This window comes from Vipera ursinii (genome assembly GCF_947247035.1).
Source record: "Vipera ursinii genome assembly, chromosome: 1".
In the NCBI taxonomy this organism is placed as follows: Eukaryota; Metazoa; Chordata; class Lepidosauria; order Squamata; family Viperidae; genus Vipera; species Vipera ursinii.
Genome location: NC_139512.1, coordinates 9,920,772 through 9,948,181, shown reverse-complemented (window position 1 = coordinate 9,948,181; position 27,410 = coordinate 9,920,772). Strand labels below are relative to the sequence as shown.

General features: G+C 46.8%; 2 protein-coding genes and 1 long non-coding RNA gene across 4 annotated transcripts; 1 reads left to right on the top strand and 2 right to left on the bottom strand.

Moving 5' to 3' along the window:
• Positions 1 to 1,716: 1,716 nt before the first annotated feature.
• On the bottom strand, positions 1,717 to 17,800 carry LOC310641595 (uncharacterized protein). 2 transcript variants are annotated; one of them, XM_083364828.1, is made up of 4 exons: positions 17,582 to 17,800; positions 11,770 to 11,917; positions 7,904 to 7,962; positions 1,717 to 5,203 (listed from the first exon to the last, which is right to left on the bottom strand). In XM_083364828.1, exon 4 carries the CDS (start codon positions 5,194 to 5,196, stop codon positions 4,513 to 4,515), a length of 684 nt encoding a protein of 227 aa, XP_083220954.1. In that variant the 5' UTR covers positions 5,197 to 5,203; positions 7,904 to 7,962; positions 11,770 to 11,917; positions 17,582 to 17,800; the 3' UTR covers positions 1,717 to 4,512. The 2 variants fall into 2 exon arrangements, with proteins under 2 accessions (XP_083220954.1, XP_083220955.1); XM_083364829.1 differs by lacking the exon at positions 11,770 to 11,917 and having other exon boundaries at positions 17,586 to 17,800.
• A 582-nt stretch (positions 17,801 to 18,382) lies between these two features.
• Positions 18,383 to 22,000, top strand: TPGS1 (tubulin polyglutamylase complex subunit 1). The gene is made up of 3 exons (XM_083364630.1): positions 18,383 to 18,751; positions 21,013 to 21,722; positions 21,770 to 22,000. Exons 1-2 carry the CDS (start codon positions 18,402 to 18,404, stop codon positions 21,542 to 21,544), a joined length of 882 nt encoding a protein of 293 aa, XP_083220756.1. The 5' UTR covers positions 18,383 to 18,401; the 3' UTR covers positions 21,545 to 21,722; positions 21,770 to 22,000.
• LOC310641926 lies at positions 21,542 to 25,861 on the bottom strand. Its single transcript, XR_014492803.1, has 3 exons — positions 25,726 to 25,861; positions 22,995 to 25,667; positions 21,542 to 21,632 (listed from the first exon to the last, which is right to left on the bottom strand). It is a non-coding gene; the product is annotated as an uncharacterized lncRNA (long non-coding RNA).
• Between the last annotated feature and the right edge of the window lie 1,549 nt (positions 25,862 to 27,410).

Genomic DNA, 27,410 nt, shown 5'->3' with positions numbered 1-27,410 from the left:
TTCTGGAGGCAGGTTGTTCCGCTGGTTAATTGTTCTCACTGTCAGGAAGTTTCTCCTTAGTTCTAGGTTGCTTCTCTCCTTGCTTAGTTTCCATCCGTTGCTTCTTGTCCTGCCTTCAGGTGCTTTTTTTAAAAAAAATAAATAAATCCTAGAATGTGTGCTGATTGACAATCTTATGACTTTCAGACCAAATGTCCATTCAGAAATTTCATAGAACCAAAGGCCTGGAAGGGAGCCTGGAGGTCTTCTAGTCCAACCCCTGCCAGAGGCAGGAGACCTTATTCCAACTGGGACCAATGGCTGTCCAATCCTTCCCTGAAAACCTCCAGCTCAGAACTCTGATGGCTCTCAAGTGTCAGGAAATGTCTACCTAGTTCTAGATTGGCTCTCTCTCTCTCTCTCCAACTAGTTTCAGAATAACAGTATTGGAAAGGGAACACGGAGGTCGTCCAGTTCAACCCACCCGATCAAGCGGGAGATCAGACCATGTCAGACAAATGGCTAGCCATTCTCCCCCTAAAAACTGCCAGCGAAGGGGCACCCACAACCCCTGGACACAAACCTTGGTGGAGAGCCTTGGTGGAGCAGTGGGCTAATGCCTCCTTAAGTAACACCAGCTGCCTGCAATTAGTGCAGGTTCGCATCCCACCAGGCTCAAGGTTGACTCAGCCTTCCATCCTTCCCAGGTAGGTAAAATGAGGACCCAGATTGTTGGGGGCAATTAAGCTAACTTTGTAATAATGCCGCTTGGGGGTGTGTGAAAGCCCTAATAAGCAGGCATATACATAGAATGAAGGCTACTGCTAAGCTTGTAAGCCACCCTGAGTCTTCGGAGAAGGGCGGGATATAAATGGAATTTTAAAAAAAAACGGCCCATGGATCAATTGCTCTGTCAGGAAATTTCTACTCATTTCCATGCTGGATCTCTCCCCGCTAAGCCTCGACCCATTGCTTCCTGTCCTGCTCCCTGGTGCCCTAGTCAATCCCCTCTTTTTTGCTACAGCTCCCCAAACACTGGAAGACCACCACCCCGATCCCTCTCCTGATTGAATAGAGCTGGAAGGGACCTTGGAGGTCTTCTAGTCCAGCCCCCTGCTCAAGCAGGAGAACCTATACCGTCTCAGACAGGTGACTGTCTCTAGTCTCTTCTTAAAAAACCTCCAGTGATGGGGTGCCCACGATTTCTGGTGGCAAGCTGTTCCACTGGTTGATTGTCCTCACTGTCAGGAAGTTTCTCCTTAGTTCCAGGTTGCTTCTCTCTGTGATCAGTTTCCAACCATTGTTTCTCGTCCTTCCCTCTGGTGCTTTGGTGAACAACCTGGCCCCCTCTGCCTTGTGGCAGCCCCTCAGATACGGGAATAATGCTATAATGTCTCCCCTATTTCTTCTTTTCTTTAGACTGGCCAAACCCAAGTCCTACAGCCGTTCTTTGTATGTTTTACTCTCCAGGCTTTGGATCATCTTAGTTGCTCTTCTCTGAATTTTTTCCAAACTTTCAACGTCTTTGTGATACGGTGACCAAAATTGGCTGTAATATTCCAGGTGTGGTCTTACTAGGGTTTTATAAAGCGGAATTAATACTTTGCGTGATCTTGATTCTATGCCTCTGTTTATACAACCAAAGGATTGTTAGATAATGGAGAAGAGCTATTATTTGTCCCTATGCAGAGAACAGGCAACAGACAGCAACTTGTAAAAAAAATTTTTAATGGAAGCTACATACATTTTAGTGTAGATTTCATTTCTTGTAACAAAATAGGGCTATTCATCACTGGTTACCATTGATGCTTCTTTTAAAAAATGCAAAACACTCTCTCTCTCTATATATATATATATGTATATGTATATGTATATGTATATGTATATGTATATGTATATGTATATGTATATGTATATATATGTATGTTAAATGCTTGTTAACTATTTAGATTACCTTGCTAGGCCCCAAACATGGGACAAATCTTTATTTCCTGTTTCGGCCTAACCGAAGGCCATCGACAGACAGTAGTCACAACAGAGACAGCTCATATTTGTGTAGCAATCTAAAATTTACACACACACACATACATACATACATACATACATACATACATACATACATACATACATATATATATATATATATATATATATATATATATATATATATATATATATTCCAAATTTAATTATTATCTTCAATACCCAATGCAGAGTCAGGTTTTTTCCCAAAATAGGTGGGAAGCAAGTCTCTAAGTCAGATGGTATGTTAGCTGCAGCAAGCCACAAAAACGTAGACTGAGACCACGGATGTATAATTGGGAAGCCTAGCTAATATCAATCATCACATTTGCTACACCATGCTAACATTGAATCCAGTAATAACGAGAATTACTACACCACCTCTTCACTGAGCATAAAAGCAATTTTCTACATTTCCTTGCAATGTAGCATGGAAAAACCCCTAGTTTCTCAACCGTGGCAACTTTTATGATGCAGGGACTTCAACTCCCAGAATTCCCTAGCCAACATGCTGGGGATTCTGGGAGTTGAAGTCCACACATCTTAAAATGAGAAACACTGCCCTATACTTTTAGATTCCCAGAAAATAAAACCTGGGGAAAAAGACTTTCTGAAACCCTCAGATCCATCATAGGAAACCAAAATCAGTTTTTGGTCCACTGATTTTCAAACTGGGTACCCAGGTGCCAAAATACTGGCCATTGATGACAAATTGTTTCTAGGATTCATTTGATTGGTTTTTGTTTCATATGCTCAAGCAAAGGGAAACACTCAGTTTTACAAGAATTATAATACGTATTTTTGGGTGAGGTTAAAAAAGGCACAACATGGTGGTAGACCGAAGGCAGAAGGCATCGTAAAGTATATAAAAGCTCACTACAGCAGGGGTCGCCAACCTGCAGGCCGTGGCCCACTACCAAGCCGTGGCGTACTGGCCACCGGACTGCGAAACAGGCTAAGTGCACTCACCCCCACTCGTGCTACCTCCGCCATGCAAACGGGGGTGCACAGCACAAAAATTGGGTGGTGTACGGCATGAAAATGGAAAATTGGGCAACGGGTGGCTCAAAAATTGGGCGCTGCCCGGCGTGAAAATGGGGGGAAACCAGGTAGCGCGAGGCATGAAAATGGGAGAAAACCAGGGGGCAAACCAGGTGGCGTGCAAACCAGGCGGGGCACAACGTGAAAACCGGATGGCACACAGCACGGAAATCGGAGAAAACCAGGCAGCACATGGTGTGAAAACAGGCAGTGTGCAGCGCAAAAATGTGGACAAACCGGGCGGCGGGGGACACAAAAAGTGGGCGGCACACATGGAAAACTGGGCGGCACGTGGTGCGAAAACCGGGCACTGCACGGCACAAAAATGGGGCAATGCTAGCGCCCACACGGCAAAACCGGTGCAGTGCTACCGAGTGTCACGTGAGTGCTAGCACCGCCCCATTTGCGTTGCACGTGCTCGCGGCCCCGTTTGTGTGTTTGCGTGCGCGCGTAAAATGCTTCTCTCCCGCTCTCTCCGGTCCGCCAACTGAGAGAGGTTGGAGACCTCTGCACTACTGCTCAAACCTGAGGTGGCATTTACCGTGTCCAAAATGGGTAAGTAGTCCTCTACTTACAACCATCTGGTTAGTGACCGTTACAACAGCATGAAATAAGTAACTCATGTCACATTCTCACATGACTACTGCAGCATCCCCATGGTCATGTGATCAAAATTCCTCTCATGAGAAGCATATTTCTTTGTACAAATGAACACAACGCGCTAATTTTGGCAAAGGGGCGGGAAAAGATCGGGGTATGTGTGGAGTCCTGGGTGGTCTCTGAGCTTGGTGGTTTTCTTGTGGACCTTTCACTACCCAACTAGGTAACAACCTCAGTCAAAGGGAACGCCTCCATTTTTGTCTGCTGCTTCTTCTTCTACAACTCAAATCCTTTGGCCACCTAATGAGAAGGAAGGACCCACTGGAGAAGAGCCTAACGCTGGGAAAGATTGAGGGCAAGAGAAGAAGGGGACGACAGAGAATGAGGTGGCTGGATGGAGTCACTGAAGCAGTAGGCTTGAGCTTAAATGGACTCCAGAAGATGGTAGAGGACAGGAAGGCCTGGAGGAACGTTGTCCATGGGGTCGCGATGGGTCGGACACGACTTCGCAACTAACAACAACAAACTTCTTCTACAAGACATTTAGGGACAACTGTCTCGTTTGAGCTTTTGCCAATGAGAAGAAAGCCGTTGCACATCTCACAAAGTCTTGAAAGAGGAGGTGGGGGGGTCACTTGTGGATCCCTTCCTCACTCACCCTCTGGCCCCTAACAGTGGGGGTCCCCAAATCCTGGTCCGTGGACCGCTACCGGCCCACGGCATGCCAGCAACCGGTCCGCACAAACAAGCAAAGCCCCGTCCGTGGGATGCAGGCAGCACACAAAACCACACACTCTCCGGTCTGTGGAAAAACCTTTCTCTACGGAGCCAGTGGTCCCTGGTGCCCCCAAAAGGTTGGGGAACCTCTGCCTAAGAGTGCAACCGACGGACGTGCTTCAAGAGGTTGGATTTGTGATTGAAGGACTTGGTGCAGTGCTTGCAGCTGAAGGCGGGGTACTTCTGGTGGGTGCGCTGGTGCTGCAGGAAGGTGGAGCGGTGGGTGAAGGTTTTGGGACACTGGTCGCAGCGGTGGGGGCGCTCGCCCGTGTGGACCCGCTCGTGCTCTTTGACCGAGGCTTCCCACTTGAAGCGCCGGCTGCAGTGGGAGCAGGCAAAGGGCTTCTCCTGGGTGTGGATCCGCAGGTGCTTCACCAGGCAGGAAGATCGCTTGAACCGCTTGGGACACAAGTGGCAGGGGAAGGGGGCCTCGTCCGAATGCACCTTGCCGTGCTTGTCCAGGTCGGCCTGCAGCTTGAACCGTTTCCCGCAGATCCGGCAGCGGAAGGGCCGGACGGCCGAGTGCACCAGGCGGTGCTTAATGAGGTCGGCGCCCCGGACAAAAGTCTTCTGGCAACGCTTGCACTGGTACGGGCGCTCTCCCGTGTGGATGCGCTGGTGTTCCCGGAAATTGGACTGGTGCTTAATGTCCTTCCCGCAGATGTCACAGTGGTGGAGCTGTAAGTCGGGGACAGCCGGACATCTCTTTGGCTTCCAGACGGCTTTCTTCCTCCGTTTCCGCAGCCGGGTTTTGGGAGGGCTGAGTCGGGGGTCCATGAATTGCCTGGGGAAGCAGAACAAAAGGCCGCAGCGCACCTTTTAACGCTTTTCACGGATTTCTCGCAGCCAAAATCTCCGTGGACTGGCTCAAAGATGCCATTTCAAGAGACAAGCGGACTTTGTTTTTTTCTTTCAAGACGTTTCGCTTCTCATCCAAGAAGCTTCTTCAACTCTGACTGGATGGTGGGGAAGGGAAGGATTCATGCTCCTTGGAGACAACTGGTCAGTTGCCTTCTTAGAGTCGTTGACTCCAGAAGATGGTAGAGGACAGGAAGGCCTGGAGGAACATTGTCCATAGGGTCGCGATGGGTCAGACACGACTTCGCAACTAACAACAACAGAGTCGTTGAGGCCACTTGGAGTCTTACCTGTGACCTCAGGGTCACCTGAGTGGTGCGAATGAGTGTGGATCCTTCAAAGGACCATGTTGTAGACTGGAGACAGATGATGTCATATCCATCCCCCTCTGTTGAGGGAGGGTTGTTCAGACCCATCGGGACAAGAGTCAGCAGAGTCTCTCGAAGACAGCAGAGTCCACATTTTGGAGAGAGAGGACCGCTGGTTTGAAAGAGGAGTCAAAGAGGCCGTCTGTGTCAAAACTGAACAGCCCTCTCTCAACAGAGGGGGAGGGATACGACATCATCTGCCTCCAGTCTACAACACAGTCCTTTCAGAGGCTTCCAACAAGGTTCGACGCCCATTTGCGGCACTCAGGTGACCTTGAGGACAAGTGGCTTCAACGACTCTCTAAAAGAACGCAAATGACCAGCTGTCTGCAAGGAGTATAAATCCTCCCATTCCCCACCATCCAGTCAGAACCTGAAAAAGCTTCTGGGATGAGAAGTGAAACATCTTCAAAGAAAAACAAAGGAAGTCCAGTTGCCTCCTGAAAAAAGCATCTTTCGGACAACCGTGACCTGGATGACGGAGAACCTCCATAGGCACTTTGTGAACTGGATTAACATTATCAGGTACATGTTCACCAAAAGTGAGTGAGTGACTAGAGATAGTCCTTGACTTACAACCTTTCATTTAATGACTGTCCGAACGGCACTGAAAATAAGCAACTTAGAACCATTTTTTGCACAATTGCGACATCCCCCTTGGCCATGTGATCAAAATGGGGACGCTTGGCAGCCGGCATTTTATTTGTGTCGGTTGCCGTGTCCCGAGGTCATGCTGTCCCCTTTTGCGACCTTCTGACAAGCAAAGTCAATAGGGGAAGCCAGATTCGTTTAACAACCGTGTTACTAACAACTGCAGCGATTCACTTAACAACTGTGGCAAGAAGGGTCGTAAAATGGAGCAAAAGCCACTTAAAGTGTCTTGCTTAGCAAGAGAAATCAGGGGGTCAGTTGTGGTCGTAAGCTGAGGACAATCTGTAAAGGCACGGCTGGAAAAGGCAACTCACAGGTTGCAAACGGCTGCCTTTGTATGACTTGATAAGCCAATGACAGAATGCAATTCGGCTAACATCTGTGTATCAAAAAAAAAAAATTCACAGTGTGCCTTACATCAGCATCATCATTCATGCAGGCGATCCTCACAACTATTGGTTTAAACCAGGGGTCTTCAAACTTGGCCCTTTTATGACTTGTGGACTTCAACTCCCAGAATTCCTCAGCCAGGCAAGTTGTGGAGAAAGCAAGTGGAGGAGGCATACAGGTAGCCCACAGCTTACAGCCACCACCCCAAATTTATGTTGTCAAGACAGTTGTTTTAAGTGACCTTTGCCCCATTTTACAACCTCCCTTGGCACAGTTGTGAAGTGCATCACTGCAGCTGTGAAGTTAGGAACACGGTTGTTAAGTGAATCTGGCTTCCCACACGGACTTTGCTGGCCCGAAGGTCGCAAAAGGGGAATCACGTGATCCTGGGACACGGCAACCGTCATAAACATGAGTCAGTTGCCGATCTTCTGAATTTTGACCACGTGACTCTGGGGATGCTGCGACGGCCGTGTGAAAAACAGTCATCAGCCATTTTGTTTTTTCAGTGCTGTTGTAACTTTGAACAGTCACTAAACGAACGGTGGTAAGACAGGGACTAAACCTTGGGTAAGGCAAAGGAATCCGGAAACTGCCTGGGAAGGATCTTTCTAAATCCCCTTAGTCTACCCTAGAATAGAATAGAGCTGGAAGGGACCTTGGAGGTCTTCTAGTCCAGCCCCCCGCTTAAGCAGGAGAACCTATACCATCTCAGACAAGTGACTGTGCAGTGTCTTCTTAAAAATCTCCAGTGATGGAGCGCCCACAATTTCTGGTCGCAAGCTGTTCCACTGGTTGATTCTCCTCACTGTCAGGAAGTTTCTCCTTAATTCCAGGTTGCTTCTCTCTTTGATCAGTTTCCAACCATTGTTCCTCGTCCTTCCCTCTGGTGCTTTGGTGAACAACCTGGCCCCCTCTGCCTTGTGGCAGCCCCTCAGATACTGGAACTCGGCTATCGTGTCTCCCCTATTTCTTCTTTTCTTTAGACTGGTCGAACCCAAGTCCCGCAGCCGTTCTTTGTATGTTTTAGTCTCCAGGCCTTCGTGCCCTGGATCAATTTTTATTTTTTTTCCAGAAGCTGCTAATCTCTAACTTCCCTGCAAGGGGCCACTGAGTCCCTCTCCTGCACCTCCATTTTACCAAACTCTCTTTTGCTGTAAGAGAAAGAGGGGGCAGTCGAAAAACGGTATCCCATCCCACAGTCCCCCAATACTTACCAACTTTCACGTCTAATCCCGCTCTCGAGACCAAATGGTTAGGGAAAATATTCCGTGACCTAAAAATGTGAAGACACCAACATGGAAAGAGAAGGTTTGTGGCTGCGCATCGGTGTCACAGGAACAAAACGCCAGTATCAGCACACACGCACACAGACACACACACACACACACACACAAAATGGATTTGCTTGCAGTTTATTGCCTGTGCCTATGTATTCATTTTTTGGGGCCTGCCATTCTGTTGGAAGTGGGGGTGGGGATGTGCTTGTTCGTTGGGGAACGTAATTGCCTTGCTCTGCTTTGCCCTCCCTCCGTGTGAAAGGAACGTGGTCTGAAAACATCTGCCTTTATCTCCAGGCAACGGAGCCTGGGACTGTTGCGAAATGAAAACCAGACTCGATTGTCTGGAGACAAGACAGATGTTTTCAGACCATCTTCCTTTCACATGGAGGGAGGGCAAGGCAGAGCAAGGCAATAACGTTCCCCAACGAAAAAGCGCCCCTCCCCACTCCTTCCAACAGAATGGCAGGCCCCGAAAAATGAATACATAGGCACAGGCAATAAACCGTCAGCGAAAACATTTTGGGGGTTCTGACATACGCCCCCCCTTAAAAGAACGGCAGATCCACCTGTAAAACAAAGAAAAAGGAAGGGGGGAAAAGAGGAACACACACCTAGCAATCAGGTTTATGGGGATATCGTTCATGAAACGGTTTGAGCAACTTAGGAGCTCTAACGTGCTTCTTATAGACCAGGGGTCACCAACCTCTCTGTTGGGGGGCTGGAGGGAAAGGGGAAGGAAGCATTTTATGCGCGTGCACAGGCACACAAACGGGTCTACGAGCATGCGTGATGCAAACGGGGGGAGATGCTAGCGCCCGTGTGACACTCGCTACCACCGCGCCGTTTTTGCCACGTGGGCGCTAGTACCGCCCCGTTTTTGTGCTGTGCGGCACCCGGTTTCCAGCCATTTTTGCGCCATGAGGTTTTGCACCACGTGCCTCCCAGTCTTCCCCCATTTTCGTGGCCGGTAGTGGGCTGCAGACCGCAGGTTGGGGACCCGTGTTATAGACCCATTCATTCTGCGAAGCAGGAAGATCTTTCCAGAAAACTAAATACCGAGTGGACCCATGATGTTTATGAGAGTCTAGAATGTCCTTGATTTCAAAGTCCACGGGGTAGCAGCAGAGGCAGGCCTTAACGCAAAAGTAATTTCGGGTTTCAGCAGGCTGCAATGGAAAACCGGGTGGATTTGTCGTAAACTCTTAGGGAGTTCTAATTCCACGGTGACAGGATTTATAATACGTTTAATGGGAAAAGGACCGATGTCAGGATGATGATTTACAGGCTAAACAGCTTGTGTAATTATGTAAAGATGTAATGTAATATGGATGATGCAATACTAGGAATGACTCAGCAGGTGTGTGTATCCCTTTAAGAGTCTGAGTATAAAAGGGAAGTTTTTTGCTGGAGTCTTTCTCTCTCGTCCGACTGCTGTAACTGCTGTGTATTGGAGTTTGCTGTTTCACCATGTGTATGTATTTTATTTCTAGTGTATATTTGTAGATATAGTGTAATATAAAGCATCATTTAAATACAAACTACTGTGTACTGCATTTACTCCTGGGTTACCTCAGCGATCTGGCAACCGATATACTTCGGCCCTAACTTTTGGGATGGTTGCAATGACTGTAAAAACCTAGCGGAGAGGTAAACCCTATCCTCTATATCAAGGGTAGGCAATTTGGCTCTTTTATGACTCGTGGACTTCAGCTCCCAGAATTCCTGAGCCAACCTGGCTCAGCTTGGAAACCTCTCCCTTTCCCCTCAGCATGGCTGGCTCGGGAATTCTGGGAGTTGAAGTCCACAAGTCATAAAAGAGTCAAGGTTGCCTACCCCTGCCCTATATAAAAGGGTTTAGGCTGCATCCATTTTTTATCTGCCGGGGCCTTATATGCCGCCCTGGCTTCATCCAGAGCTTTCCTAACAACGGCCAAATGTTCTGCAACTGATTTGCTCACTCGAGGGAAGGAATGGCAGGTTCGTTAGCAGGCAATTCAGGCATAGGGAGGAAATGGATTGGCTGGATTTCAAATGGACAGTTGGACACTGGGGGGGGAGACCCGAATGGGCATTTTGATGTAACTTTTTGCGCGCAAAATCTTCAGACCTTGCTTTGCCTTCCTGCTATCACTAACTCTCAATAAAAGTTCCTTTGGAAAAAAAATGCCTGTTTCCTTGGGAGATCTAGTTGAGGCAGGTCCTTATAGCCAGTAGCTCAGTTCAGTGGATAATGCATATCTTAGTTGTTCTGTTGCAATTTTAATGGGTTGCCATTAACATACGTGCATACAGTATATCACAATGCTACAGCGGTGTTTCTCAATCTTGGAATTCTGGGAGTTGAAGTCCACCCATTTTTAAGTGGCCCCAGTTGAGAAGCCCTGTCCTATCATGAAAAACGGAAAAGATCATAAAAGACTCCTTAAGGATGCACAATCGTTTTATTCTGCTGTAATTTCTATTAGCTATTGATTCGACTGTACCCCTTAGGAGGTACATAATTTTCATTACATCAAACAGGAAATCACACGTGTCGGAAGAATCAGCGTTTCTGCCAACAGAAAGTCCCTAAAAGCTTGCATTTCACAGGTGACCCTTAATTATCTCCTTTACTGAAAATACATACCCTAAATTTGACTTTATTCGAAAGCACACAAAATTGTCTTTTAGGACACTACACAATGAAAGACCCAGTTCAGTGTTCGGCAGTGGAAAGAAAAGGGCTTTCCTTTCCAGACTTGTAAATAGTTCCCTACGGACATAAAACAATTGTTTCCAGCCAAGTAAGAATCACTTTAAAACATGTTCAGCTGAAGCTTAACATAATCGTCACAGCATGAACTAAGTTCTGCATGTAGAGATCATTCATTTCATCTATACCTTGCCATGTTTCTAGAACTGCTTTGGATTCTAGTGGAGGATTCTGAAACAGATATGGGTCGCCTTTGTTATTGGTGGGTTCAGTATATGCTAATTCACTGATGGACTGAAGTATAAACCCTAAGTCCATATTTCCTAGACCTAGTTCTTTGCAGACACGCACTGACTCGCTAGCGGATAAACTGTAACCCTAAATCAATACTTCCTAGTTCTTCGCAGACATGCACAGAGGGGCAAAACTTTTGAGCCGACGCTCTGCACGTTTTCTCTCACACTTTACAAAGCCCTAGTAAGACCACACCTGGAGTACCGCAGACTATTTTGGTCACCATATCACAAAAAAAGATGTTGAGAGTTTGACGATGGTGGTGGTGGTAGTGATGACTGATATTGGCTAGGCTTCCCAATTATACATCCATGGTCTCAAACTAAGTTTTTGTGGCTTGCTGCAGCTAACATTAACCTACCATCTGACTTAGAGACTTGCTTTCTACCTATTTTGGGAAGAAACTTGACTCCTCATCGGGTATTGAAGATAATAAACTTGGGATGGATTATACATATACATACACACATACACACACATATTTTTTTAAAGAAGCATCAATGGTAACCAGTGACAAATAGCCCTATTTTGTTACAAGTAATGAAATCTACAGTAAAATGTATGTAGCTTCCATTATTGCTAAGCACACTGATTTGTGCTTTAAATTGTAAGCTGCCCTGAGTCTTCGGAGAAGGGCGGGATATAAATGGGATTAAAAAAACACGAGTTGCCGTCTGTTGCCTGTTCTCTGTATAGGGAGAAATAACAGCTCTTCTCCATTATCTAACAATCCTGGCTTGTATAAACAGAGGCATAGAATCAAGATCACGCGAAGTATTAGTACCACTTTAATAAAACCCTAGTAAGACCACACCTGGAATACTGCAGACAGTTTTGGTCACCACATCACAAAAAAGATGTTGAGAGTTTGGAAAAAATTCAGAGAAGAACAACTATGATGATCCAAGGCCCGGAGACTTAAAACATACGAACAACGGCTGCAGGACTTGGGTTTGGCCAGTCTAGAGAAAAGAAGAAATAGGGGAGACGTGATAGCAGTGTTCCAGTATCTGAGGGGCTGCCACAAAGAAGAGGGAGTCAAGCTATTCTCCAAAGCACCAAGGGGAAGGACGAGAAACAATGGTTGGCAACTGATCAAGGAGAGAAGCAGCGTGGAATTAAGGAGAAACTTCTTGACAGCGAGGACAATCTACCAGTGGAACAGCTTGCCACCAGAAATCGTGGGCACTCCATCACTGTCTGAGATGGTACAGGTTCTCCTGCTCGAGCAGGGGGGCTGGACTAGAAGACCTCCAAGGTCCCTTCCAGCTCTATTCTATTCTACCTATATGCTGGTTGCCAAGAGTCCAAATTTTGATTATGTGGGGATGGTGCAGCGGTCTAAGTGCAAGGACAGCTTGCGAGTCACTTTTTTCAATGCAGCTGTAACTTCAAAGGGTCGCTAAACTAATGGCTGTTAAGGACTGCCTGCATTTAAAAGCCTCGAAAAGAAACAAATCTGAACTTAGGCTTGGAGGCAGCGCTTTAAAATGGTAGGAAACAGCTCAGATTGCATTGGATCAATCCGGCGTTTCTCAACTAAGGCCACTTTAAGAAGTATGGACTTCAACTCCCAGAATTCCCCCTTGCTAGCTGGGGAATTCTGGGAGTTGAAGTCCAGACTGCTTAACGTTGCCTAGGTTGAGAAACACCGGCTATATACTGTAATTTCCCCAACGGAGGACTAACAGTTCCAATTCTTATCTGAAACTTTATCGTTAGCATTTTTCGAGATGATACTAGCATTTTTAACACAGCAGTCGAGGCCTGTTTTTCTTCTTTAGCCAAGGTCATTTCTTTTGAGATGGAGAACTTGCCTTTCCAGTCAGTAAACAATAGCGTAAGTATTCCGAAAGTCCTTGAATACACTTGCAAGTCTAAATGCTTGGGGGGGGGGCTGCAGCGGAAGGAATAACAGAATCCATAAATTTTCCACTTGCCAGGAACGTTATCTAGAGTTAATGTTTCCTGTTGTTCAAGTCTCACATGAACTCAACATTTTTTGTTGTCTAATCCTCTGCTGTCTGATGCATTAAATATATTCACTTTTGTTTCTCTATCCCCATATAGGTCAGGGGGAGGGAGCACTGGATGTTTTCCCTGCCTTGAGCTGTTTTACAAAAATAAAGGCAGGGCACCACGCACGCATGAATAAAGGAATAAATATTGCCTGAGCCTTAATAAACTTTTTTTTTTGCTTGAACTGTTTGGCGATTCGTATTTTTGGGAGGGGGGGGAACCCACCTTCACAAACCACTTTCCCTTCCAAAAGAGCCTTGGTGGAGCAGTGGGCTAATGCCTCCTTAAGTAACACCAGCTGCCTGCAATTAGTGCAGGTTCGAGTCCCACCAGGCTCAAGGTCGACTCAGCCTTCCATCCTTCCGAGGTAGGTAAAATGAGGACCCAGATCGTTGGGGGCAATAAGCTGACTTTGTAATAATGCCGCTTGGGGGGGGGGCGAAAGCCCTAATAAGCAGGCATATACATAGAATAAAGGCTATTGCTAAGCACATTGATTTGTGCCTTAAATTGTAAGCCGCCCTGAGTCTTCGGAAAAGGGCGGGATATAAATGGGATTAAAATAAAAATTCAGAGAATCGGTTCCTACAAGTTGAGGCAAACTTGAGTTTTAAGGCAACACCATCATGTCCTGCCAGGGTGAACGGGAGGAGTAGCCCAACACGTGGGAAACGAAGCTTTGCTGGCTGTCTTGCAACACTGAAGTCACGCCAGGGACTGCTGGGACCGTTTCTCCCAGAACAAAGAACTGGCTGAGTTCAGGCGCCCGGGATCAACCCTGCTAAATTAGGCTAGGCTCTTACGGGAACCCTATTTCCTATTTATTTTTTTATTATTTATTAAATCTGTTTGCTGCCCATCTCGCTACAAGGCGCCTCTGGGCGGCCTACAATGTCAAACCTAACCTATCTGTTAGGTAATCCCGAAGATGCTTTTTAAAAGTCAGCCGGACTTTGGTTTTTCTTTGAAAACATTTCGCTTTTCATCCAAGAAGCTTCTTCAGTTCTGACTGAATGGTAGAGGCTGGGAGGATTTATATTCCTTGCAGTCATCTAGTTGTTAGCCCTCTGAAAGTTGTTGAAGTTAACTAGAGTTTCCTTCCTTCCTTCCCATTTTTATACATTTTTCCATACTAGAGTTAGAGTTACAGTTGCAAGAAAAAGTATGTGAACCCTTTGGGATTACGTGGAGTTTTGCATGAATTGGCCATAAAATGCGCTCTAAACGTCATGTAAGTCACAACAATAGAAAAACACAGTCTGCTTAAAATAATACTACACAAACATTAGCTGTTGTCATGTTTTAATTGAACATAAGATGGAAACATTCACAGTGCAGGGTGGAAAAAGTATGTGAACCTTTGGACTTAATAACTGGTTGACCCTCCTTTGGCAGCAATAACCTCAACCAAACGTTTCCTGTAGTTGCAGATCAGACCTGCACAACGATCTGGAGTAATTTGGGACCACTCCTCTTCACAAAACTGTTTCAGTGTAGCAATATTCTTGGGATGTCTGGTGTGAATCGCTCTCTTAAGGTCATGCCACAGCATTTCAATTGGGTTGAGGTCAGGACTCTGACTGGGCCACTCCAGAAGGCGTATTCTGTTCTGTTGAAGCCATTGTTTTGTTGAATTACTTGTATGCTTTGGGTCATTGTCCTGTTGCATCACCCATCCTCTGCGGAGCTTCAGTTGGCGGACAGATGGTCGTACGTTTTCCTGCAAAATGTCCTGATAAACTCTGGAATTCATTTTCCCATCAATGACAACAATCCGTCCAGCCCCAAACCATGATGCTCCCTCCGCCATGTTTTACAGTGGGGATGAGGTTTTGATGTTGGTGTGCTGTGCCTTTTTTTCTCCACACATAGTGTTGTGTGTTTTTCCCAAACAACTCAATTTTGGTTTCATCTGTCCACAGTATATTTTGCCAGTAGTGCTGTGGAACATCCAGGTGCTCTTTTGCAAACTTCAAACGTGCTGCAGTATTTTTTTTGGACAGCAATGGCTTCCTCCGTGGTGTCCTCCCATGTACTCCATTCTTGTTTAATGTTTTCCTTATTGTAGATGTGTCAACAAAAATGTTAGCATGTGCCAGAGATTTCTGTAGGTCTTTAGCTGACACTAGGATTCTTCTTTACCTCATTAAGCATTATGTGCTGTGCTCTTGCAGTCATTTTACAGGACGACCACGCCTAGGGAGAGTAGCAACAGTGCTAAACTTTCTCCATTTGTAGACAGTCTGTCTTACCATGGACACATGAACATCAAGGCTTTTGGAGATACTTTTGTAACCCTTTCCAGCTTCATGCAAGTCAACAATTCTTGATCGTAGGTCTTTTGAGAGTTCTTTTCTGCGAGGCATGGTTCACATCAGACAGTGCTTCTTGAGACCAGTAAACCCAAAACAGGTGTGTGTTTTTAAAGGGCAGGACGGCTGTCAGCAACACAGCCAATATCATCACACTGATTGGAGTCAAGGTTGGCTCACTCCTGGCTCCAATTAGCTCTTGGAGAAGTCATTAGGCTAGGGGTTCACATACTTTTTCCACCCTGCACTGTGAATGTTTCCATCTTATGTTCAATTAAAACATGACAACAGCTAATGTTTGTGTAGTATTATTTTAAGCAGACTGTTTTTTTCTATTGTTGTGACTTACATGACATTTAGAGCGCATTTTATGGCCAATTCATGCAAAACTCCACGTAATCCCAAAGGGTTCACATACTTTTTCTTGCAACTGTAACTTTAGCAATCAATCTTCAGAGTGCTAACGATCAGATGACAGCAAAGAATATAAGGGAATCCTCGACTTACGACCACAATTGAGCTCCAAATTTCTGCTGCTAAGCAAGATAGTTGTTAAGTGAGTTCTGTTCCTTTTTACACCCTTTCTTGCCACAGTTGTTAAGTGATTCATTGCAGTTGTTAAGTTAGTAAACTGGCTGTTAAGTAAATGTGGCTTCCCCATGGATTTTGTTTATCAGAAGGTCACAAAAGGGGATCAGGTGACCCCAGGACACTGTGACCGTCATAAATATGAACCAGTCACCAAGTGTCTGAATTTTGATCACATGACCATGGGGATGTTGCAGCGGTCGTAAGCATGAAAAATGGTTATAATTCACTTTTTTCAGTGCCATTGTAACTTCAAACGGACACTAAACGAACTGTTGTAAGTCCTGTTAATCCTTCCATTCCACAGCAGCGAGTCAGAACTGAAGAAGCTTCTTGGATGAGAAGTGAAGGGTAAAAAGTCCAGTTGCCTTTTGAAAAAGCACCCGGGGGGGGGGGGGCAACCATGACCTGGTTGACTGAGATTCTACACAGACATATCCATGGATGGTTCAGCGAACACCAGGTTCCACGTGTCGTGTAAATGAAGCCATTGGACCTGGAGGACAAAACGAAGGTAGAGCACTTCTTGGGGACGCCAAAAGACTCTTCCAAAGGTCTATGGAGATGTTCAGTCATCCAGGTCATGGTTGTCCCAAAGGTGCTTTTCTTAAGAAGCAACGGGACTTTCTTGTTTTTCTTTGAAGACGTTTCGTTTCTCATCCGAGAAGCTTCTTCAACTCTGACTGGATGGTGGGGAAGGGAAGGATTTATGCTCTTTGGAGACAGCTGGTCATTTGCCTTCTTTTAGAGGGTCGTTGAGGCCACTTGGAGGTTTGTCTGTGTCCTCAGGGTCACCTGAGTGGGGCAAATGGGTGTGGAGCCTTCTTGGAAGTGCTGAAAGGACCGTGTTGTAGACTGGAGACAGATGATGTCATATCTCTCCCCCTCTGTTGAGAGAGGGCTGTTCAGACCCTCAGATGGTGGGGAATTGAAGGATTTATACTCCTTGCAGACAGCTGGTCATTTACATCCTTTTAGTGCAGGGGCCCTTTTATGACTGGTGGACTTCAACTCCCAGAATTCCTCAGCCAGCCATGCTGAGGGGAAAGGGAGAGGTTTCCAAGCTGAGCCATTGCTGCCTCAGGAATTCTGGGAGTTGAAGTCCACCAGTCATAAAAGGGCCAAGTTTGAAGACTCCAGTTTTAGAGGGTCGTTAGGGCCACTTGGGAGGTTTACCTGTCTCCTCAAGGGCACCCGAGGGAGTGCAAATGGGAGCGGAGCTTTTTTGGCTGCAGGATGTTTTCTGCCCTGGGTCCCTTCACTGCTGAAGACGGCCGCAGGCTGTTTGGACACAGGTAAATCTCCAGGTGGCCTCAACGACCCTCTGAAAGAATGCAAATGACCAGCTGTCTGCAAGGATTATAAATCCTCCCATTCTCCACCATCCAGTCCAGGGGTCTTCAAACTTGGCCCTTTTATGACTTGTGGACTTCAACTCCCAGAATTCCTCAGCCAGACATGCTGGCTTAGGAATTCTGGGAGTTGAAGTCCACAAGTCATAAAAAGGCCAAGTTTGAAGACCCCTGATCCAGTCAGAGCTGAAGAAGCTTCTGGGATGAGAAGCGAAACGTCTTCATAGAAAAAAACAAGGAAGTCCAGTTGCCTCCTGAAAAAGCACCTTCGGGACTCTCCAAGTTTCTGCCAATCTCTTCCGGGAGGGAAGGAAGGAGACTCTTGCAGCGCAACCCTCCAGCCCAGCAACCTCACCTACTTTCCCGTATCCAGGCGTTCCAGAAGCGACCATACCCAGCTTCAAGACCGCCGCGTCGAGTTTTCCGCCTCTCTCTCTCTCTCTCTCTCTCTCTCTCTCTCTCAACTCTCGCGAGACGTCCTTCGCAAAGGCAGCCGACACGGGAAAAGGTTAAACGTGGAGACGGCGAAGCTAGATGGGGAAATACGCACGTAGATTTCCCGATGAAACATCCGGGTTTTGAGACGTTAGAAGAGTCCTAGAGCGGTTTGATTTCGGAAACGGAAATGCCTCTGCACTTCCGGTAAAGACGGAAAAACAAGGATGCTCTCTATTTTGCTCTATGGCGGGGGGGGCGGGGCTGTCTTCAAACATGGCCCTTTTATGACTTGTGGACTGCAAATCCCAGAATTCCTCAGCCGGGCACGCTGACTGAGGAATTCTGGGAGTTGCAGTCCACAAGTCATTAAAAGGGCGAAGTTTTAAGACCCCCCCTGCTGTATAAGGGGCCACTTTAGCCTCTTCTAATCTCTATGGCTGAAACGTTTGGGACGCTTTCAGAATGAAGGTGCGCTTCCGCTTCACTTTTAGGTGGGGAATGGCAGTAAGTTTGGAGGGCGCCTTCTTTGCTCCCGTTCAGAATTAATCCCCCTTTTTTTGCTGCTTTACAAGCCGTTCATAAGACAGATTCATGACCTCACACCGGTTTCTGGCTGGCTATAGATGGCGCTCCCGGGGAGGGAAGGAGCGTCGAAAGAGGGGGCCCTCACTTAAGATGGCGGACGAACAGACCTCAGTCGAAATGGCAGCCCGCGGGAAACAGTGCCCTCAACCAAAATGGCGGCCAACGAGAAAAGGCGCTCGTCCCCTGCGGCGGCGGCGGCGGCACCAGCAGCAGCCGGGACAGATCAGGGGCGGTCGGCCTTGTCAGCGAACGGCGTCGCCGACGGCGAGGCGGAATTCCTCCTGCAGTCCGGCGTGACCGACATGGTGCGAGAGGCTCTCCTGAAAGTGCTCGAAGCCCGGCCGGAGAAGCCTGTCGATTTCCTAGCCGGCTACTTCGAGAAGCTGATGCAGAGCAGCCCGGAGGCGGCGACAGAGGCCTTGTCGGACGGCGGGGACCCGCAGCGGCAGCTGAGTCTCGACCGGGCCTTGTGGTACCTGGGCTTAGCCCACCATTCTCACAGGTAGGCGCTAAGAGTCCCCGCGCGCGAGGGGCAGAACTACGATCCCCACGATGCAACGGGGCGACCCAGGGGTGGTTCTAAGAGACTCCGCCCGCGGGGTTCATTGGGAAATGTAGTTTTTCTCTAAAGCGGCCAAGCATGGGGGGGGGCGGGGGCGGCGAGGCAGGCACAGCAAGGACAGGGAAATAACGGATTGTGCTGGGCCGCACCAGGAACTTTGACAGCATTTTCGGTTTGGGCTAACCTTGTGAGGGGGTCGGGAGGTCCATCTGGAGCCTGGTAGGCTACAAATCTCGGCTTTTGTAGCCCATTTTGGCCAATTTAAATCCTCCATCAGACTAGACCAGGGGTAGGCAACCTCGGCTCTTTTATGACTCATGGACTTCAACTCCCAGAATTCCTGAGTCAGCACAGCTGACTCAGGAATTCTGGGAGTTGAAGTCCATGAGTCATAAAAGAGCCGAGGTTGCCTACCCCTGGACTAGACACTCAACGTATCTGATGAAGTGAGGGTTCATCTCACAAAAGCTGGTGCTTTTAATAAAATGTGTTATTCAGAAAAGTTGCTAGCACTATTTTTTTTTTTTTTTTGCTACCAGCTCTTCCTACGAGGCACAATGATTCACCCATTTTGCAATTATACTGCCTACGTTACAAAACATAATTTATAATGATTAAAACTTTAAAAGAACGCATGGTGTAAATCACATGGTTCATCATAAAGATTTGCAGTATAATCAGCTAAAATTATTACATCTTAATAAATGGGGAAGCGGGAAGCATAGTCAGTGACTAAGGACATTTTACTTCAATTTTCAATGTGCTAAATATTTGGGTATTAAAAGAGGGGAAATATCACATCAACCACTCAAGACTGTTAGATGGTTTTTATGTTGAGATTAAAATTCTAAAAGAAGAAGGAGGAAAAGTGAAGAAAGAAAAGAGAACTAGATTTATTAACAAAGGAAATTTACAGAATAAAATATCTTGCTTTTGCATCTTACAGGAAAAGCTAAAGATTGGACAAAATTCAATATATTCTGTTAGACGTAATCCAGAAATATTCCCCTTTATCTCACCATTTTCATAAACCATTTCATAAACCATTTCCTTCAACGAAGTACAGTATTTTATGAACCATGAGCCAGAGTTTCAGTGAATAATATTAATTTTTATTGATAGCCACCTCTCCAGATCAAATCATTACTAATTTCTTTAATCCTCTGCTTTTTACTTGATTTACTTTTGGCCAAAGCCAAGTCACAAATATGTCTACTCCAAGCATATTTTTCTCGGCACGACGCAAATGTAATGTGTTTTCCCTGGGCAGTCTCCCATTTTTATGTGTAGAAGTAACAATTAAAATAATTCTACCTTATGTTAATGTATGAGTAAAAGAAAATATAAGACTTTTCTCAGCTGACGTGTATCACATGTTAGTTGTCACATAAAGTAAGCATAAGCTTTTTTGGCAAGTCTCAACAAGCACAACTGGTACCAGAATTTCCATTGCTAAGCACAGTGATTGTAAAATGAGTTGTGTTTTATATTATGACCTTTTTGCCATGGTTGTTAAGCAAATTGCTGCAGTTGTTAAGAAAATCATGCGGTGGTTGAGCAAATACAGTTTTCCCCGTTGACCTTGCTTGTCGGAAGCCAAATGGGAAGGTGGTGAACACATGACCCCAGAATGCTCGAACTATCTTAAATGAATACCAAATTTTGATCACATGATTTGGGGGTTGCTGCAGTGTTTGTAAGTGTGAGGATTGGTTGTAAGTCCCTCTTTTTCTGTGCTGCTGTAACTTCGAATGGTCACTAAACAACTGGTTGTAAGTCAAGGACTATCTGTACGGCGTTTCCTAGGAAGAAGTACAGAAATGTTTTTGCCAATGCCTAAATCCTATTTAATTGATCAGAGTCATGGGACACATACAAAAACTCAGCAAAGCTTACGCCATTTTCTAAAGTTAAAACTGAAATTAAGTTCCCAGTTTCTTTGCTTTTCCCAGTTGAAGTTAAATTGCCCTGCATTGCATTACATACAGGGGTCTTCAAACTTGGCCCTTTTATGGTTTGTGGATTTCCAACTCCCAGAATTCCTCAGCCAGCATGCCTGGCTGAGGGATTCTGGGAGTTGAAGTTCAAAAGTCATAAAAGGGCCAAGGTTGAAGACCCCTGCTTTAGGGCCTTTGCAGCTCCGAGGGCTTTGAGACCATCCCTTAATATTGCTCATTTCCCCCCACCCCCTCTTCCATTAGGACGGCCTTTAATAACAACGTCCACTCCGCCTACGATGCCCTCGGTGCTGGGGTCAAGGGCAAGAAAGCCGGCGTTGACGGGAAGACCTACAGCGAGCTGTTACGCCTGCTGTGCCAAGACCGGGGGGCCTCCGACGAGACCTTGCAGCCCCTCCTGCAGAAGGTCTCATGCCGGGACCAGGAAGCGGTGCCCTTTGACCTCTTCCGTTATGGGGTCCTCACCTGCCTGATCCTTCTGGAGTTCCTGGCCAAGGCAGATGGTCTTTACGACGCCCTGGACAATGGCTCGGGCGCCGCCGACAAAAGGGTCTGCACAGCCGTGCTAGGCACGCTGGAGGATGCTCTCCACCTAGCCGACGTCTCTCCTCCCATCCGTTGCTTGGAGGCCGGATCCAAGCTCAGGCCGGACTGCTTGGCGATGGCTATGGACAAGGCCCTGTTGGAGAGGAAGACCAGCGCGGCCATGAAGAAGGACGAGTTCCTCAAGAGGGCTTCCTCCATCTTTGTTACAAAAGTGAAGTCGATTCACTGAGCCCGGCAGGCAAAGTGGCGGTTCCCTTGACTTTCTTGAGCGGCAGAAGTCTCTGATGCTACAGGGCGCAAATGGACACCGGCTTGGTCTGTTTTGGGGGTGCAGGCAAGGAGGAGAACCGGTTTTCTTTCTACTGTTCAGCCGGGCTGCTGCCGTCTTAAGGCAGGGGTGGGGAGCTGTGGCCCCTTTAAGGACCGGTGGACTTCAACTCCCAGAATTCCCCAGCCAGCCATGTTGGTTGGGGAATTCTGGGAGTTGAAGTCCACTGGTCCTTAAAGGGGCCATAGTTCCCTATCCCTACTCTGTATGCCCAAAGTCTGGACCCCCCTCTTGTTATTTGTTTACTTATTTATTATGGGTTCTTATTTATTTACTTTAAGGGACGTGGTGGCTCAGTGGGTTAGGATGCTGAGCTTGTCGATCAGAAGGTCGGCAGTTTGGCGGGTCGAATCCCGAGTGCCGCGTAACAGAGTGAGAGCCTGTTACTCATCCCAGCTTCTGCCAACCTAGCAGTTCAAAAGCACATAAAAAATGCAAGTAGAAAAATAGGGACCACTACGGTGGGAAGGTAACAGCGTTCCGTGCGCCTTTGGCATCTAGTCATGCCGGCCACATGACCACAGAGATGTCCTCGGACAAGCACTGGCTCTTCGGCTTTGAAACAAAGATGAGCCCCTAGAGCTGGAAACGACTAGCACGCATGTGCGGGGGAACCTTTACCTTTACCTTTTTTATTTACTGGTTCACTTCCTAATTAGATTCCCTTCAAGAGCTCAAGGCAACAGCTGGAGCACTCCCTCCCCCACAGTGACAATTTTATAAGGTCGATTAGGCTGGGAGAGACAGTCTGGCCCAGTCACCCAGGGAGCTTATGAAGATTTAAAGGGGTTCTTTTCCAGCAGAGACTTCCCCCCACCAAGGCCTTGGGCATTCACAGACCGGGGGTGTTCGAGCCTCGGATTAGGTCTGTGTATCCTGGCATAGGAGGAAAAAGCAATGGACGGGGACGGGCAGAGGCGGGTATGATGGGACCCTGAAAGCATTGTCCATTGTTCAGCCTTCGACTTTTCCCCTCGACCTTTGGCGGTGGCATCCTCTGCAGCTGTGGCTGCTGCTTTGGAACGCCCCATTGGTGTGCATTAAGGCTGCCCTCTTTGAGAATATTTTCGCAGACTAGGCCAGAGGTGTCCAGCCTTGGCAATTTTTATGACTTGTGGACTTCAACTCCCATAATTCCCCAGCGTTCCCTAGCCTGGCTGGCTGGGGAATTCTGGGAATTGAAGCCCACGGGTCTTAAAAATCACCAAGGTTGGACACTGCTGGACTAGGCAAACTGTGAGCCACGGGGTCAGCCTTCTTTCCGCGTGTAATATAGTCTGGGTCCATTTCCCCTCCCCACCCAGCCCTCAACCTTCTCCCAATGAAGCTTCCTCCTCTTCCTTCACCTGACCCACAGATCTGCCTGTCACTTTGCTGCGGGGAAGGGAGAACAAAGGGAGCTGCTGAGCAGAAGGAAACCCCCACTCCCCACTCTCCATTTCGGCATCTCTGCAATGGAGGAAGAGGGGGTCAACCACCAGCGCCCCCCCCCTGCCAGTCCTACCTAGCCAGCAGGCATCCAAACCGCTCCTTCATCCTTCCCTCACCGTCCAGAACCGTAAAAAAAAAAAGCAGATTTCAGCCGTGGTTCCAGTGCAGCCAATTGCTGCTTGCACAGCGTGCCTTGCCACCCAGCCAATGGGCTGCAGCGGGCAGATAGAAGTGGGGAAGAGAGCCAGCATATGCCCATGACAATCACATGACCTCAGCTGGACGTGGCAGCGCTGAAACAGCCCCAGCTTTGCCAAATTTAAATCCCACAGGAGTCCCGGGCTCCAGATTTTGGACTCATTCTGTAAGTTAGCCCCTTTGAGGTATGTTGGTTTGATTAATTGTTGCCCTAGGACAGGGGTAGGCAACTTTGGCTCTTTTATGAGTTGTGGACTTCAACTCCCAGAATTCCTGAGCCAGTATGGCTCAGCCTGGAAACCTCTCCCTTTCCCCTCAGCATGGCTGGCTGAGGAATTCTGGGAGTTGAAGTCCCCGAGTCATAAAAGAGCCAAGGTTGCCTACCCCTGCCCTAGGATGCACTGTTTTGCCCAGTTGATGGTTACAAGCAGAGAAACAAGAAAGCTTTAGTAATATATGGATGCAGGTGCCATGTTTAACCAAGACATGGGTGGGCCCTGAGTGGGGGAGCACCCCTCTCCAAATTATGCCCACCCAGGTTTCAGATTTTGCATTAGCTGAGAGCCCAGGAGGGGAGGGGTTGTCCTTGTAGGCCAGGGGTCTTCAAACTTGGTCCTTTTATGACTTGTGGACTTCAACTCTTTCTCTTTTGGGGGGGGGGGTTTGATGTGCAATCTGGAGTGGGGGGTGTCTTTGTGGATCCACAGCTGCTGCTCAATGAGCAGGTGGCCAAGAAGGCTTTTGGGCAGCTTTATCTGGTGTGGCAGGATCAGGAGGCTTTCCAGATGGCCGCTCATGCCCTAGTCACCTCTTCACTTGACTACTCCAAAGTGCACTAAATGGGGCTGCCCTTGAAGACTGCTTGCAAGCTTCCTCGGGCCCAGAATGCAATGGTGCAGATAGTGATGGGCATATCTCGGTATGCCCATGACGGCAACTCTGCTCCGTCAGTTGGTCTGGTCTTGTTTCAAAAATGCAGGAACTAGAAAGGGGAAAATTATTAATTTAAAATTAAAAAGATTAGAAACTTTAATAAATATACATATATACGTATACATATACATATATACATAGTTCTAGCCCAATGCCGAGATGTTTCCAAGCAGCAAATCATTCTTTGTGCACATTGGTCCCAGAGGGACGCTGTAAAAGATGGATAGCTGTTTGAGCAGTGCCGCGTTTGCAGTAAATATATTTGTCCTCTGGGGGAAATTCCCATTTTTCCATGTGGTCTTTAGTTAAAAAGGAAGTTTGATAAACGCATTTAATAAAAAGGATATTGAGATTCTGGAAAGAGTACATAGAAAAGCAACACGAATGATTAGGGGGCTGGAGGCTGAAACATACAAAGGAACGCTTGCTGGAATTGGGTATGTCTAGTTTAATGAAGGACTAGGGGTGACCTGATAGCAGTCTTCCAATATCTCAAGGGCTGCCCCAAAGAGGAGGGAGTCAAGCTATTCTCCAAAGTGCCTGAAGGCAGGAGAAGAAGCAACAGATGGAAACTAATCAAGGAGAGAAGCAATTGGAACTAAGCAGGAATTTCCTGACAGTCAGAACAACTAACCAGTGGAACAACCTGCCTCCAGAAGCGATGAATGCTCCAACACTGGAGGTTTTTATGAAGAGAATGGACAGCCATTTGTCTGAAATGGTATATGGCAGACACGTCAAACTCGCTACGTATCGGAGCTTTTTTCCCATTGCCGGCAATGGGATGGGCGCGGTTTCTCCATGACGCGTCCAGCCCACGGGCCGGCAGTTTAACACCCCTGGTATATGGTTTCCTCAAGCAGGGTGGTGGACTAGAAAACCTCCAAGGTCCCTTTCAACTCTTGTTACTCTGTTAAGTTCTAGTCAAACCAGTGCACAGTCTAAACATCTACAAACCGTCCACGCCTCCACAAACAGCTCCTCAAGTGGTTCAATCCAATTGGTTTGGTTATCGTGTTTCCAGCCGCGAAAAGGTGCTGGTTATACTGCAATTTAGACAGTCCTAAACGGCATACAGACTAGTAATTTGAGGAGCTACCCATGTCTTGTGGCATCTGCCTGGCCCTTAGAAATTGTCAGCAAGGGTCCTCACTTTCCAGGTTCTATCAAACAATGTCATTTATCAGGACCCTGGAAGTGTTTCTGTCATGGTCCCTGGATGAGGTGATCCCTCAGATCTATATACATAGAATGAAGGCTATTGCTAAGCACATTTGATTTGTGCTTAGATTGTAAGCCAACCTGAGTCTTCGGAGAAGGGCGGGATATAAATGGGATTTAAATAAATAAAAAAATAAAATATCTGTGTGATCTTCCAGGAAATGTGAAAGAGTTTTCTCGCAGGCCTTTGGCTAGATCAGGGCTCTTCAAACTTGGCCATCTCATGACTTGTGGACTCCAACTCCCAGAATTCCTCAGCCAGTGTGCCTGGCTGAGGAATTCTGGGAGTTGAAGTCCACAAGTCATAAAGGGCAAGTTTGAAGGCCCCTGGGCTAGAGTGACTGGAGCACACCCTGGAGGTTGATGGTATATACCAGGGGTAGGCAACCTTGGCTCTTTTATGACTCATGGACTTCAACTCCCAGAATTCCTGAGCCAGTCATGCTGAGGGAAAAGAGGTTTCCAAGCTGAGCCATGCTGGCTCAGGAATTCTAGGAGTAAGGGTTAGGGTTAAGTCCACAAGTCATAAAAGAGCCAAGGTTGCCTACCCTTGGTATATGCTCTTGTGTTGACCAATTTTTGTCCTCATTTCCTTTTTTCTAGTGTGTTTGGAGGGTGGTTTTTTTGCTCTGCATCATTCCCTATTTATATTTTTAAAAAATTCTGTTCATTGTAGGGGAATTGCTCAGAATCATTCTGGAATCCAGCAGCAGCAAATGGAATTAAATAAATAAATCTGTAATCATACACACACAATTCCCAATTCCAGTATCTTCACCAACATCTGCCTTACTCTGATTCTTGGGGTGGGAGGGAGGAGCTGACCTAATGTCAGCGAATGGGTTTCTGTGGCTGGGGGTGGACTTGAACCCAGGTCTCACCACTCCTCCGACTTTTCTGCTACCTGTGAGTGGTTCTTAGGTGTAGAGGGAAGGAATTAGCCCTAAATCAGTCAATGAGCTTCTGTGTGCTTGAGGGGAGACTAGAACCCAGATCTTTCCATTACTAGTCTAGCCACTGAATAAAGTAGATTTTTTTAAAAAAGGCAAATCTCAAGTTGGTTTAAAAATTATGGAGGTGTTTGATTTGTTTTTAAAGGCCACAGTAGAAACAATTTTTCACTGCAAAAGTCTAGATATTTCCTCTAGACTTTTCCAAGCTTCAAGAAGAATTCAGTGCATACAGAAGCAGAATTATTTATCCTCTTTGATCTTTTTTTTCTTCAAGATTATATTCCTGCCTGCGATTTAAAATTTTCCATGCTTAATCAAGAATTGGGGGTTCAGTAGCATTATGACTCGTCCTTGGTTCATCCTTTGGCCAGACACAACTTATATTCTAACATCTTCTAGATCAAACAAAAGGGTTTTATCTATTAGTCAAACAGTCATATGGGCCATTCAGTGTCTCAGATAAGACCCTATTTTTTCCTCCAATTTTTTCTCAGCATTCCTTACTCTTCTGCAGCCTGTTTAATCCTTTTCTTCAGTTGGAAAAAAAAGTTTGTAGACTGGCAATGGTTAAAGTGTCTTTATCAGCAGCACTCTAAAACGGGTCCTGAACCTTGGCAACTTTAAGACTTGTGGACTTCAACTCCCAGAATTCCTCAGCCAGCAAAGCTCTAAAACACACGAGGTGGAAAGGAATGATACTGAAACGGGAGAAGAAATTAGAATTAGCAAATTCAGCTTTCAGAGACTTCCATCTTTTTTTACTCACTGGGTGCCTTTACAATCCGAACTGCAGTTGATCTTAGGGCATTGTGTGAACCTGCCCCCCAAGTGGGATAACATGGTTAAATGAATCCGGCTTTGAATTTGTTTCCAGAAAGTCACAAAAGGTGACCGCGTGACCCCAGGATGCTGTGACCATCAGAAAATCACGACAGTTCCCGGGCGTCTGAATTTTGATCACGTGATCAACCACAAGGGAATGCTGTGAGCGTCGTGCATAAGAAGCCATAAGTCGTTTTTTTTTCCCCGCA